The sequence below is a fragment of the Urocampus carinirostris genome, chromosome 3, assembly GCF_059441175.1.
Source record: "Urocampus carinirostris isolate Australia breed hairy pipefish chromosome 3, RoL_Ucar_1.0, whole genome shotgun sequence".
In the NCBI taxonomy this organism is placed as follows: domain Eukaryota; kingdom Metazoa; phylum Chordata; class Actinopteri; order Syngnathiformes; family Syngnathidae; genus Urocampus; species Urocampus carinirostris.
The window spans coordinates 50,332,082-50,347,921 of record NC_142351.1 but is presented as its reverse complement, the minus strand read 5'-3'; the positions used below and the strand labels follow the sequence as shown (position 1 = coordinate 50,347,921).

The following is a 15,840-nucleotide window of genomic DNA, read 5'->3' as shown; positions in this document are numbered from 1 at the left end:
AGTGGTGGTTTTGTTCTTCTGTTGTGTTTCATTTTTATTTTTTTTCAACTCAACTGCCTATTCCACTGCCGAGCGCTCATCTGTTTTTGGCCGTCCGCTATGTTTCCCTTTCTGCCGGAGACATGACGTCACGTGCAAAGGCTAAGAAGGCAGGACAAAATTGCCTGTTAATCCACCTTGGCGGTGGTCATTTTACCAAATGCTTTTAATGGACAATGACATCACATGTACCCAGGACTCCGGTAACAGCCAATCACTGCTCACTGTGACCAGCTTCGGATAACATGCCTCATGGAAGTTGGTATCTCGAGCAAAAGTGATGTAATGCTGTATTGCAGGAGATCACCAACCATTTTTTAAGCTGCAACCTACTTCTTTGTTAATGATTAATGTAAAGAACTACCAGTTTAAAATAGATACCTGGGGGGAAAAACTAATTTACTCAGATCAATCATTTCCAAGCCAATGGATAAAAGGTTGGTTTATTTCAGCTGACAGCACATGGCATGGTTATGAAAGTTGCAAGGAAATACTGGGTGTAGCATATCAGGAGGAGCAGTTGCTGCCAAGGAAGGGACAGCTGAGGACTGGCTGCGGGTCTTCGTCTTAAAAGGGTTGGACGGATATTTTTAGACCATCTCGCCAGAGTTTCAACCGTCATGTGAGAGCAGTGTGTCTGAAAGTATTATACCACTAAACAAAACGATATCTGACTCTCAAGTGGCAAAAGGACGTTCACCAGGGAATGTGGTCTTTACTGGACATTCTCCATCATCTTCAAAAACTCTGGTGAGGAAAACAAAATGGTTTCAGTCCACAATCCTGTGATTTAAATAATGTATATCCGATTCCTATCTACACAAAATCATTTCATATCCAAGCCTGAACATGCCGTAGTCATTACCAACCAATGCTAACATGGGAATTAAGTCAGTAAATATCTGTAAAGAAAGCCCTTATAGTGTCCTGAGTCATTTGCTCTTAGATTTTCAAGATGTGAAAACCTACAGGGCCAAACGTTGATCTCTTGAGATGTGAGCAAACATGTTAAACATGTGTCCATGAGTACCAAACTTTTCAAGTCTGACCACCATCAGTTCACATCGGTCTATTTGCAGTTTAGGCCAGTTGGTGGCACTAGGAAACATTTAGCGGTTCTGTCAAACATTTTATGATAGCAAATCCAATTCAGTGACATTTATAACAAGTAGTGCAGGAGGTGGTGCAGGAGGTGCAACCCTTTTCAAGCGGAGAATTATTTTTGTTACTCATTAGTGCATAGGGCTTCCAGTTTCAGATAAATATTTAAAATAGCAACTTAGCTAGATGGCTTGCTAAATAGCTAAAGGTTGATAGTTAGCTAGAAAGGTAAACAGGTAAAAATTTAAAAGGGAGCTATATAGCTTGCTAAAAGAGTGAAAGCCGAAGCCAGATAGAAAGCAAAAAACAAATCCAGATAGTTGGTAAGGACGCCAAGATTTAGCTGGGTAACTGGCAAAAAAGGCAAAATGTTAGCGCGAAAACATGCAAAAAAAAAAAAGAATATCCAACTCAATAGCTAGCTGGATAGCTAAAATGGTAGAAAGATAGCTATCTATAGAGCTAAAAAAGTAGCCAGATTGCTAGCTAAAAAAAAGCGCATTTTTTGCTTATTAGCTTAGTAAAACCCATAAATTGGAATTTAGTTTGTTGGGTTTCCTGCAAAATAAATTAATTAAAAGATAAATGCATACTTTTGTTTAACCCCTGAGGTAGTGATATTATTCACTTATTTTTCATGTTTTTATTTATTTATTTATTTATTACAGCCTCTAAAATATCTCAATTTTCAACTGTTTTTGTCATTGGATAAAAAAAAAACATGTAGGAAAACAAGTAGCTAGCTTGCCGATTCAGATTGGGTTGGAATGGATGGAGGGATTGATTGATGGACATATCCAGTATTATGTTCCTGATATTAGCTCTAAGCACAGCAACATGTGGCCTATTCCATTGTACTGAACGTACCGTCAAAATCAATCTTTCCGTCCTTGTTGTTGTCCGATTCACCAAACATCTCATCAATGTCTTCCTCTGTGACAGGCTCTCCGGTCATGTGCAAAATGTCTCCAAACTCCTCACGGTCGATGAAACCGTCTCCGTTCCTGACAACCGAAACTTTAATATGAAATCAAACTCAGATGACACGTGTCCAGACATCACAACATAAGGAGAAATGGTTAGTACACCAGGTTGTAATAAAAAAGAACTTGGGTCATTAGATTGGCTGTAAAACTCTTGTTTTAGTGTCGTTTGTTTTCTTTAAAGAAGGTCACAGGCCCCTTATTAGGAAAAATAACTTTGGATCACGATTTCCATCGCCCAGACCGGGACCTCCCTCTGGAGCCAGGCCTAGAGGTGGAGTCCGCTGGCAAGCGCCTGGTGGCTGGGCCTTCACTCACGGGGTCCGGTTGGGCAGAGCCCATAGGGACAACGTCGGTCCGATTTTCCATGGGCTTACCACCTGTTGGAGGGGGCAAAGGGGTCAGGGTAAGAGTAAGCCGGGTAGCAGCCAAAGGAGAGGTCCTTGGCGCACCAACTGACTTTTGGGACATGGAAGGTCACCTCTCTGGCAGGGAAGGAGCGTTAGCTGGTGTTTGAGGTTGACTGGTTCGGACTCATCTCCACACACAGCTTGGGCTCTGGTACCAGTCCTCTCAAGAGAGGTTAGACTCTCTTCCACTCTGGAGTTGCCTGTGGTGAGAGGTCCAGAGCTGGTATGGGCATATTAGTTACCCCACGGCTCAGTGCCTGTACATTTGGCTTCACTTCGGTAGACAAGAGGGTAGCCTCCCTCCGCCTTCAGGTTGGGGGACGGGTCCCGACTGTTGTTTTTGCTTACGCACCAACCAGTAGTTCAGAGTACCCAAGCTTTTTGGAGTCCTTGGAGTATGAGTTGAGAGTGCATCCCCTGGAGACTTCCTTATACTGCTGGCTGACTTCAACGGTAACATAGACGATGACAGTGAGAACTAGTGTAGCGTGATTGGGAGGAACACCCCTCCTGTTCTAAACCCGAGTGGTGTTTTGTTATTGGACCTTCGTGCCCAGAACAGCTTGTTCATAACAAAAATGTTCATAGATACGGGTGTCCATATGTGCATCTGGCACCAGGACACCTTAGGCCGCAGTTCGATGATTGACTTTGTTGTCATTTCATCAGTTCCTGCGCTGTCATGTTTTAGACACTTAGGTGAAGAGAGGGACAGAGCGGTCAACTGATCACCACCTCGTCGTGAGTTATCTCTAATAGTGCGGCAAAAGGATGGTCTGACACGGCAGACCCAAGTGTGTTCTTAAGGTCTGTTGGGAACGTCTACCAGAGTCTCCTGTCAGAAAGAGTCTTAATTCACACCTCCTTCAGCAATTTGCCCATGTCCTGAGGGAGGCGAGGGACATTGAGTCCGAGTGGATAATGTTCCATGCCTCTATTGTCGAGGCGGTTGATCGGAGCTGTGGCTGTGAAGTAGTTTGTGCCTGCTGTGACAGCCAACCTCTGCATGTGGTGGTCGTGTCATGTTTGATACGATTCTGCAACATCGCATGGACATCGGTGACAGTACCTTTGGACTGGCAGACCTCTTTTTAAGAAGGGGGGCCGGAGAGTGTGTTCCAATTACAAGGCAATGAACACTTCTCAGCCTACCTGGCCAGGTCTATTTGGGGGTACAGGGAAGGAGGGTCCGTCAGGAAGTCAAGTTTCGGATCCAAGAGGAGCAGTGTAATTTTGTCCAGACCGTGGAACAATGGACCTCTTGTTCTGCTCTGCAGGGCCCTCGAGGGTGCCTGGGAGTTTGCCTATCCAGTGTACATGTGTTTTGTGGAGTTGAAAAAGGCATTCGACTGTGTGTACCGAACAGTCTTATCAGGGCTTTGCGGTCCTCGTATGCTCGGTGCCAGAGTATGGTCAGCAGTGCCGGCAGTAAGTCGCATTTGTTTCCATTGTAAGTTGGACTCCGCCAAGGATGTCGTTTGTCACCGATTCTCTCCATAACTTATGGACAGAATTTGTAGGCGCAGGTTTTACAGGGAAGGGATCCGGTTTGAAAGCCTCAGCATTGCATCTGTGGTTTTTGCAGATTATGTGGTGCTGTTAGCTCCCTCATTCCCTTGATCTACAGCTCTCACAGGAGCAGTTCACAATCAAGTGTAAAGTGGGTGCTGATAATGATCAGCACCCACAAGTCCAAGACCATTGTTCTTAGCCAAAAAAGGGTGGCATGCTCTGTCCAAATGGAGGAGGTCAAGTATCTCAAGGTCTTGTTAAAGAGTGACGGTAAGAAAGAACCGGAGATTAACAGACTGATCGATGCAGCGTCTGCCGTCATGCGGACCCTGTACCGGTCCATCGTGGTGAAGAAGGAGCTGAGCCGAAAGTCAAAGCTCTCAACTTACTGGTTGATCTACGTTCCTACCCTCACTTATGGTCACAAACTGTGGATCGTGTCCAAAAGACCAGGATCCCGGGTACAAGCAGCTGAAATGTGTTACCTTTGCAGGGTGGCTGCGCTCTCCCTTAGAGATGGGGTATGAAGCTTGATTATCCAGGAGGGACTCAGTGTAGAGCCTCTGCTCTCCACATTGAGAGGAGCCAGTTGAGGTGGCTCGGCAATCTAATAAGAATCCCTCCTGGGTGCCTGGCATGTCCTAACGGCAGGAGGCCCCAGGATCAACCCAGGACACGTTGGAGAGACTACGTCTCTAGGCTGGCCTAGCAACGCCTCGGGATCCCGTCGGATTAGCTTGATAAAGTGGCTGGGGATATTATTCATACTTATATGATACATTTTCTTATTTTAGCAAAATCATATTTCTTATATTCATTCTTTAGTAAATAAGAGAATTTAGAATTAATTAGATCACAGAGAATCAGAAATAATAGATAGATTTATAATTTTAAGGATGATTTTTCTCTTTAATATTCCAATTAGCAATACTACAATAATAAATTAAATTATAATTTAAATATATATTAACAACAATAATTCTTAAATTGTAAACTGAAAAATTATCTGCTAAGAGTACATGTTTTGTTGTGTAGGTAGAGGACATATTGTGAACATGCTGGCGCACAACAGAGCAACGAAGTCTGTGTCTGGACACAGCCGTCTTTCTGAACCGTACAATTTAGAAGATTATGTATCTCTCCTGGTTTGATCCCTTTTGCTAATCAAAACAGGAGCTGGGGCTCATACTTGTCGAAAATACGGAAGCATTCAGAGAGCTCTTCTTCACTTTTCCCGGCCTGGTCTTCCTTTAGCTGCTGCACCATCATGACCAAAAACTCCTCAAAGTCAATGGTACCGCTGCCTGGGGAGGGAATCCAAGAAAAGTTCACAGGTTGGTCACGGATTATTGTACCAAACCTATAGAAAAGCTTTAATGCAATCTTAACAATTTGAAGCAGTGGTAGTTACACTATAATTGCCATACCAAGTTACTCAACAACTTGCTTTTGTCCCGTTTCTTCTTTTCAAATAATAACTGTTCAATTACTGTTCATGCAAAATCCAATGAATACCGTATGCATATCAAAAGTGTACTGTACAGTTGCTCAGTGAGGACGCCTTCCTTTGACATGGATTTACTCAGATATTTATGTAAATATTTATTTTCTAATTGTTTATTGAACCATTTTATTGATTTTTTTGTGTGTTTCTTTAATAGAACCACTCGATTGAATTATTTATTTATGTAACTTAGTTCAAATCATTTCCTTTTTATTTTTGTAGGAAACATTTCATTTTTGTATCCATCTTGTTATCTATTCATTTACATACGAAACTAATTTGAATATAGATAGAAATTTAAAAAAAACGCAAATTACTTTACCGGACAAAAATCCTTTGAGTCTTTAATAAGGACAAAAACGTCATTGCCACAAAGATAGTTTTTCAAGAAGAATATGAAAGCCACAAGTAATGCAATGCATATTGTACAATGTGGATATGAACAAACAGGCCTACTCTAAATTTCAGAATCTAGTATCACACACACGCCACTGCCAATCGATGCCAAGATCTGGCTCATCTCTCAAAGGCGGGATGACGTTTGACACCGAAAGACAACTAGGTGCTGTATCTGAGTCTGATCAGGAGGATTTTCCTGCTTCTAGTAACAATGGAAAACACAACTATCTGTTCCACATGGGGGAGCATAGCTCTACCCAAAAAACTGGGGAGGGATGGGCTCTGCCAGGTTGTACTTGCCCAAGACACACTACAGGAATTGGTGCCCCTTACACCCAGGTGCTTAAGGGATCCGTTAACCGTGAACCTCTAGAAATATCACCTGGAGTATCATCAAGTTATCATGACAATGATTGGGAGTAACTGATCCAGAAGCAAAGTTGGATACTATCTGAGTATCCATTTCAAAACATTAAAGTCCTCTTATTTAACAATACTCTGTTTTTTTTAGTGTTCTTAAATTATGGTGTGATTTACTGTTGTTGGGACATGTATTGCATCCTATTGCTGAGCCTGTTGATGATAGTTATCTATAATGAGGAACTGTTAGGCCGCCTGTTTCACTTCCTCACCATCCTCATCTACTTCCTCAATGATGGCATCCAGCTCTTCTCTTGAGGGGTTTTGTCCCAACATCCTCATCACTGTGCCCAACTCCTTGGTGCTGATGTCACCGCCGCCGTCAGTGTCAAACATGTCGAAGGCAGCCTTGAACTCTGAAAACACAACCGGGTAAGGTGATTAAAGGGAAACGTTTGCGTCTGTGTTAGGTTTAAGTCAACTGGAAATGACTAACCTGCAATCATCTCCTCTGTGAGGAAGGAGCGGGCATCGCTTTGGGCGTCAGTGGGCTTTTAAGGCAAGGATGAAAGGGTAGAAAGTTAGTTCACGAGGATAATTTTTTATTTACTACCGGATGGTTCATCCATCCATCCATTATCTGCACCGCTTATGCTCACTGGGGTCGCAGGGATGCTGGAGCCCATCTCAGCCATCTTCAGGCAGTGGGCAGGGGACACCCTGAACTGGTTGCCAGCCAGTTTTAGGGCACACAGAGACAACAACTCACTCGCTCATTCACATCTCGGCACAATTTGACTGGCCAATTAACCTAGAATGCATTTTTTTGGAATGTGGCAGGAAATCGGAGCGCCCAGAGGACACCGACGCAACCACAGAGAGAAGATACAAAATCCGCACAGGAAGGCTGGCAGCTGGATTTGAACCTAGGAATTGTGCGGCAGACACGCTAACCACTTAGCTGGCATAACGCCCCTGAATGGTTCAGTAAGAGCTAAAAAAACAATCACGTTTTATCTTTTTTCGTCCGCATGTCCAATATTGGCTCTCAATTTTCGTGATCGCTCCTGCTCTTTGGAAGTCGAGTCTACGTGATAATAACTGTTAGTCTGAAGGCCAGAGCCTTTTGTTTTGGCCATTGATACTCAAAATTTGAGAAGAGCAGAAGTTAAATTAGGTCTAATACAGCAAACCCTGGGCAGCACGACACGCAGTGGTTAGCGCGTGTGCGGCACAGTTCTGAGATCATGAGATCGAACCTCCTGTGTGGAGTTTGCATGTTCTCCCCGTGCTTGCGTGGGTTTCCTCCGGGCACTCCAGTTTCCTCCCACATTCCAAAAACATGCATGTCAGGTTAATTGGCCTAACAAAAATTGTCCCTAGGTGTGAATGAGCGAGCGAATTGTCTGTCCCTGGGTGCCCTGCGACTGGCTGGCAACCAGTTCAGGGTGTCCCCTGCCTACTGCCCGAAGACAGCTGAGATGGGCTCCAGCAGCCCCACGACCCTACTGAGGATAAGCGGTGCTGATAATGGATGGATTGATGGACAGCAAACCCTAATCAACTTGAGTGACCAAATTCAAATTCAAACTGTCTTGTCACCAGTTTGGTGAAAAAAACTATAGACAAAAGCATAAATTATTTTTTCTCGTATCGGATAGGACAATATCAGTATCGGACACTAGCCCGAGCTGCAATATCGGTTTGGAGTGAGATTAGGGAAGTTATATCAGGGGCGGCAGTAGCGCAGGAGGTAGAGCGCTCGTCTTGGGATCAAGGGATCCCAGTTCGAATCCCGGCTCGTCCGTGTTACATGTCGAAGTGTCCTTGGGTAAGACACTGAACCCCTAATACCCCCAATAAGCAGGTTAGCGCCTTACATGGCTACAAGGCCGCTATTGGGAAATGTGGAGCACATTGTAAAGCGCTTTGGGAAGTCATTGACTTGAAAAGCGCTATATAAATGCAAATCATTTAATTTAATTTCATTTCATTAGATTTCATATCAAGACTCACTTGCTAAATACATATCTAAAAGAAAAAATATATTATTTGGCCACTAGATGCGGCTGTACGGTGAAGAGCAACCGGAAATGAGTGCTAAAAAGCACGAGGAAGAATGCAGACTACGGAGACTCAAAGTGACCAAAACGCACCATTTATATCTTGTATTTTTTGCCCATCCGTTTTCAGGTTTTTGGGTACCCATGGCAAGCAGGATGATAATAATAATAATAATAATAATTTCCTTGTATTGTCATTCTGTGTAACAATATACACAGAACGAAATGTCGATTGCACCTGACCCGTTGTAGCGAGCCGATGCAGCCGCAGCCAACAAAGGGCGCCGCCGACCACTTTTTAAGTCTTAGGAATGACTCGGCCGGGGCGCGAACCACCGACCTCCCAGTCTCAATGGACAACTATGTCAGCTCCCTTAAGGTGAGGCTTATGTTATGTAAAATAAAAGCTAATTTCTCAACGTATGATTATTTAAAAAATGCATGTTTATATGATAGTTCATGTATTATTATTATTATTTTTAAATTAATAATGTTTTTTTTAGCAAATTCAGTTTTTCATTTGGGGGTCTCCAATGTGGTATCCGCAGGCACCAGGTAGCCCATTACAACCACCTAAGTATTTCATGGACTGCTTCTGAAAATATTGTTCATTTTGATTTTCTAAGAAATTTCTAACCGGCATTAGGTTTAATGGGTGAGCCTATTTTCACCTCTAATAATTACAACCTGGTAAAAACATAGTAATAACATGTAATCTTAGAAAGACACATCAAGTTGATAGCCCTTGACACTAATCAGTAATAAAAAAGTAACTCTCACCTTCAAAAAGGGTAGTGAACCGTGCTTTAAAAGAGACATGCATTCTTTGTCATTAGATGGCGCTGTATTGTGTAGTGCAACTGAAAACGAGTGTTAAAAAGCACAAGGAAGAATACAATCTATGGAGTCTCATTCTTTCCCTTGTATGCTATTGTGGTACAATAATTTAGGAATCACTGTTATTTATGGATCACTAAGCCAATCTCTCATAGGTGTTATTTCATACAATGAAATAAAAGACTGCGGAGTAAATAGTTAGAATTTCTCCTTTTATGACTCTATTGTTGATATTTTTTTTTGTTTAAGTAAAACTAACTGCTTGGTGTGCATACAATGGCGTCTTATCATTGAAACAAAAACACAAGATATGATCATATCCTCATTTTCACAAGTTTACCAGTATTTCACTAAATATACAGAAAACAAGCAATGAAAACGGAGGCCAAATATGCTAGATATGGACGAATATTACAGTTCAGTTCCCGAGATTCGATGCTGTAGCATTTGATCTTCTGTAATACTCAGCAAGGAACTCATTTAATGTTTGACACTACAAATGATCCCATATGTCTTTCGAGAGACCGGTCACATGTAGTGTTTCAGCTGCTTTGGTTAGCTCACTTTCTGTAAAATCCATGTTGGAACAATAGCGTCAGTAAAGATATGTGATTACATTCCTCAGCTATCTTTTTATCTGATTTCGGGAAAAAGAAACTGGAAAAAAAAAATCCATATTTTATTTCTAATTATTTCACAATGCAGACAAAGATTAGCAGTAATGAGAGAATTAGGCATAATGCAATCGAATCAACGGTGCAAGCCAGAAGAATAATAAAATAACAACATTGGAACTTTCCCAAATTAACTGTACAGTTTAGAGACGGTGTGCAGTCCCTTTTGGTATGCTCGCCTAAGCCTGATAGACAACAGCAGCTTTAGTGTGACACAAGTGGAGAAGATCGACAATGTCAAAAAGTAGAAATCTACAAGCGAAATTAAATAAATATAATAACAAATTCCCATAGTCCATAATTGTTATCACAAAGCAGTTACAGCATATACTTTACTTGTTTGGCTAATAGATAAATTTGTTTATTTTAATCATTATTTTTCCTATCTTATCTTATGGAGATAGAATTAAAAATAATTTGGGAAATAAAAATTATATGTATTATACTAGAAACATAACTTAAAAATACAGTAAAATAAGATATAATTAGCACTACAACCTTCAAAAAAAGAGTATAATAAGAAAAACTAAATTAAACCAGCAAGATTATCTGCGGACTAATAAAGGAAATAGAATGTTATTTAAAAAGATAATTTTTCTCATTTTACAAGATTTTTCTCTTGATATTTGGATTTCTAGTAATGTAAAAAGGCCATTGAGAAAATAGTAGGAAATACACAGAATTTTTTTTAATTGTTTATTAGCATAAGTTCGGCGTTCCAATTTTAGGTTAACTTAATAATAACAGACTCTATGTTTTGTTTTTGGTATTGAAAATAAAATGTGAGGACCCTGCTCCTTATTTGGGGTATTGCAAAATATCTGCCAAATAAAATTCTGCACGCTCAGATCCATTTTCAAAATGTATGCAAAGTGGAGAGAACACAAAGAATATTCTCATGGTCCCACAACCTAAACAATACATCATGCTTTCGCAATGATGAGGCCTTACAATTTGAGCAGAGATCAGAAGATCAAGCTGTATGGTTTTGATTTAAAAACCTGAATCGTATTTAAAAGAATGTTATCATTATTAATTATGAGAGGAAACTTTTTTGAATAGTCTCAACATATGGCAAATCCTTGAGACTCAGCTATTTTTAAGACCAAACTTGAGGGAGGATTAGAGAGGCCTTTTTGTCAAGGTTAACGCCCCAAATTAGGACACACGGAAAATGCAATATGTCTGTCTCAATTTACTCAGACGCTATCTTTAGTGCGCCTGCTTGAATCTAAATTTCCATCATATCGGGTTTAACAGCAATATAGTATTTAGCAAAAGAAGATTGAACCTTCAAATAGTGGGGTAAAAGTTGAGAAATTCCTTTTTAGCTTTTAGTTATCTGACATCAGATATCGCCTCTTTCTAATTTATTCAGTCAAGAGTTAAGAATTTTAAAAATAACTCCAAAAATTCTTCCTCCTTGCTTGTCCATTAGTTGAGAAGGTTATCTCCATCTTCACACTTAAATACTGTACGGTCCCCAAACGATTGACAAAATCCTCATCGGCAACAAAAAAAAGGCCCAAAATGTCAGGTTCTTACCATGGTGACCGGTTGCTGTGCAAACAAGCACCCCTCAAAAAACTGTAGACTGGCTGAGAAAGGATGTCTCCTTGCTCCACGGATGGATAGAAGAGTCCCTCTGTTGCCCTCACTGACATAAGTACCTTCGCATCCTGTTAAACCCGAAATTGTCCAGGATTGGGCCACAGGCAGCCAATCAAATTCATGGATGCCCACTTACAAAGTTTTGATTGACACCTCCATATGTCCTGTTCAGTCTCCCATATTTAGACAACGGATCATCTCCATGACATAGATGAAAAAAAAAGTAAAGACAGTGTTAGCAACAGTCAACTGAAGGTTATTTTGGCAGGGGATCAACTAAGCACTTCGCTGCAGACCAAACCCTGATATCACTCTTCGACTAGCGCCACGCTCAGTTTCGGGACCCCCCTCCTTTTCCTTCACCTGTGCGCCCATCCCTCCGACTTTTTAGAGCTTGCACTTTGTTACATACGTAACTCAAGATGGAGCGCAAGTGCAAAGATGCTCTTGGAACAGCTGTAAAACATCTCCAGTGATCTCGCCTTTTGGCTTACACTTCTTTCAACAAGTAGACAAATAGAACAGCAGGCATGCAGACTATCGTTAGTATGTTAATCAGTCTCATGGCTCAAGTGTGTGATGTTGGGTTATTGTGTGCACCTGACTTCTAGGTTCAAAGGGGAATTGTGAGGAACAATGTACAGTGCCCAGCAAAAGCATTGCCTCTCCCCCAAAGAACTTTTTGTCAAATTGCCACATTTTAGACTTCAAGTTGAGCTAAAAAACGATTTTCTAAGAATCAAGAACATGTGAAACACATACATGATGTGGAATCAAATTATGTCAACACTTTAAATGAGATGTATAACGAAAAATATTGGCCCCCTTATCTTTCAGCTAAGCCAACTGACTCCAGACGTTTCCTGATGACTTCTGAATGATCCTATGTCGACCTTAATGAATAACAATGGCAAAAAGAGTGCACCTGAATGTCCGATTAAATGCACCTGCTCTGTGGTAGGCTCAGAGGTGTGTGAAGGGAGGCACTGGTGAGCAAACAGCATTATGAAGACCAAAGAACACACAAGGAAGGTCCGTAATAAAGTTCTTCAAAAGTTCAGAACAGGAAATGGAGACAAAAAGATTTCGCAATATTTACATGTCTCCCAGAGCACATTATTAGCGATAATATCAAAAGGGAGATAGCATAAAACCATTGCAAACCTACCATGTCCTTTTAAATCTTTGGCCCAAACAGGGAGAAAGCTAGTAAGAGAAGCAACTAAGAAGATCATGATCACAGTTGATGAGCTGAGGCATACACAGCTGAGGTGTGATAATCTGTGCATAAGATAAGTATTCGTCGTACTTTGCATAATTCTGCATTTCATAGAACAATGCCGAGAAAAAAGCCCTTTCTGAAAAAATACAGAATAAAAAGCCCGTTTGGCGTTTGCAAGAAACCACATGGAAAACACTAGTAGAAAACCTCTTTGAGGTCTGCAAGAGACAGGTCCATGTGTCCTTTTAATTCTGGCATCTCAGGCATATGGCCCGCGGGCCGGTTGTGGCCCTTTGGATGATTGAATCCGACCTGCCATAAATTTTCTGAGCATGTCCAAAAAGAAGTCAAAAGTTCGGATTTGTTTTGATAAATGCAAACATAATACTCTCTTCTGTCGCTATAAGGCATTGTTAGATTTGTATAGCGTGGTGTTTTGGTTCAGGTATGAAACTGTATTCTATCAACTGTTAAAATAAACCAGTTAACATATTCAATGTCAAACATGAACATATGTTTTTCTCTTTTGTTTGTGAATAAATGTTGTGAAAAAAGATTCCATGTCATCAGTGATTTTACTATTTGGGATAGGTTGTAGGCTGAATGATGAAGCAAAAAATGAATAAAAAACAAAGCTAAAAGTTCACAATTGACATTCTTTTACAGATCCTGCCCGCCTGAAAACAGAGTTTCTGGTTTCGGCCCCAGAGCCAAACTGAGTTTGAATCCCTGATTTAAACAATCAAGCATATCTGGATAGTTATTGTGAGTAGGCTACTTACAATACAAAGATGGGTGAAAATACCGAGCCACTTTTAAACAATTGTAATTAAGCAGAACTTCAGTGTTATGTTGGATTCACAGATGTATGGAGAAAACACATCCGCTTGCAAGGAGAACAGGAGATAACTATATAACACTCTCTACCAAATACAAAAAAAGGCAACCTAGAGTAAAGTTGTTTTTTAAAATCTCTTACAAATTGCATATCAGCCATTAAAAGAATGAAATCGTAGAACATCAGCATGATTGGTCAAGAGTGAAAATGATATAACATTGCAAATTAGTCAAAAAACAAACAACGATGAGCCAAAATAACACATAACAAAATAAAAAAAGTGGAAAATAGTAAAAAAGAAAAAATCCAACAAAATAAAAAACAACAACCATGGCATTATCCATTATCTGCACCGCTTATCCTCAGTAGAGTCGTGGGGGTGCTGGGGCCCATCCCAGCTATCTTCGGGCAGTGGGCAGGAGACACCCTGAACTGGTTGCCAGCCAGTCGCAGGGCACACAGAGACAGACATCTCACTCGCTCATTTGCACCTAGGGACAATTTGGAGAGGCCAATTCACCTGACTTGCATGTTTTTGGAATGTGGGAGGAAACCGGAGAGCCCGGAGAAAACTGAAGCAACCACAGGGAGAACATGCAAACTCCACACGGGAAGGCTGGTAACTGGATTTTAACCCATGACCTCAGAACTGTGCCGTGGACGCGCTAAACATTCAGCTGCCGTGCCGCGGATAGCCCCCTTATTCATGAAAATGTGTTATTTAAGGCAAAATATCATCATATAAATTGTTGAATATATGACCTTTGGATTGTAACCTATGATGCTGTGATACTGAAGAATGTATTATTTGGTATCTAAATGAAATCTGTAATTTTAAAAAAGTGTATTGTTTGGTTTGTTTATAGCACCACACAGCAAAAAAATTCTGGTAAAAAAGCCCACGTTGTGTTATTTTCTTACTTTTCAATGCACATTTTCACATTAATTTTTTTTATTTCTTATTTTTCTTTAATTTTATAAAAATAAAATAAAACCACATATAAAATGATACAATTTCCTGAACAAACTTCCCCCAAAAATTGTAGATTCAAACAAAAAATCATGTAATAAAATAGGGAACACAAAATGAGAAATATGGTGTGCCGACAGAATAAGAACATTTTGAAAATGACGTAGCCATATTATGTTTCACAATGTATTGTTGAACTACAGTTAGCATTCTGATCGTAGCTGGTCCCTTTCCTCACATTGCCATTATCATATTCTATTTCTCTTTCTATTTTTTTGTTTTTATTGTATCTTAACCACTGTGTGTATTTGTATCCGGTGTTTCAAGTTGTTGGGTGGGTATTGTCTTTGAGTGGCAATTTATTTCCTGAAAAGGGATTTTAAAATACATTTCATTTGGATGAATTTTGACCCATAATGTCCCAAAAAAGAGTGGCCCCCAAAGTGACTGCTATAAATGCCCAGAGCTATAGATCTAAGTGTAAATATTTGTTTTGGAGCGGATGAATGTATTTCTTAAATCATTATTCATCTTCATTACTGTAAAAAACAAAAAAACTACTATGTAATTTTTTCACTCTCGATTTTACACCTTTACCTTTATTTTAATTACATGATGACCTCATCACCTTCTTGGACAGCTTGGACCTTTCCTTCGCTATCCAGTGCAGTAGTATACTCAAGTTAACTTTATTTGGTAAGTTCATTAAATGTCGAAGTGTCCTTCGGCAAGACACAGAACCCCTAATACCCCTGATAAGCAGATGGGTGCCTGGCATGGTTGACGCTGCTTCATTGACTTAAAAACCGCTACATAAAAGCGGACCATTTACCTTTTATTCTTACTTTTCGGTGTTCAGGGACAATGCTTCTGAAAACTTATTAATACTTTATGGCACTGAATAAGTTTTAAATGTATTTTCTGATTTTGCAATGACTGAAATACATTTGTTCATCCAAGCTTTATTGAACAAATTGAACAATGTATCTAGCATGCTGCAACCTAAGTTTAGCATGCTTAATCCTTTTGCTATGTCTACATCATGTACTTTGGCAGCAGTATTTTTCTTCTCTTTAAAATCCAAAGAGAACCCATCTTGGTTTATGATCCCTTCTGCCTGCAGTTGGATATATCAGCCCTCGTCTTTCCATCTGCCTTGACTCTCCTCATGTCTGTCATCAGCTCTAACACTTTCCAAGTTGTCCAATTTATTGGCCCTTCCCTCATGGATGGTCCGACTGAAAGCAACAGCTGACGGTGAACACTGCTTCTTCCATATCTCGTTCTGCTCCATGAAACTGCCATACAAGATGTATA

At 40.4% G+C, this 15,840-nt stretch overlaps 1 protein-coding gene across 1 annotated transcript; it reads right to left on the bottom strand.

Annotated features, from left to right (window-relative positions):
- Positions 1 to 463: 463 nt before the first annotated feature.
- LOC148369989 (troponin C, skeletal muscle) lies at positions 464 to 11,561 on the bottom strand. Its single transcript, XM_088332262.1, has 6 exons — positions 11,428 to 11,561; positions 6,805 to 6,859; positions 6,581 to 6,724; positions 5,235 to 5,349; positions 2,008 to 2,144; positions 464 to 786 (listed from the first exon to the last, which is right to left on the bottom strand). Exons 1-6 carry the CDS (start codon positions 11,428 to 11,430, stop codon positions 755 to 757), a joined length of 486 nt encoding a protein of 161 aa, XP_088188388.1. The 5' UTR covers positions 11,431 to 11,561; the 3' UTR covers positions 464 to 754.
- Positions 11,562 to 15,840: the final 4,279 nt, after the last annotated feature.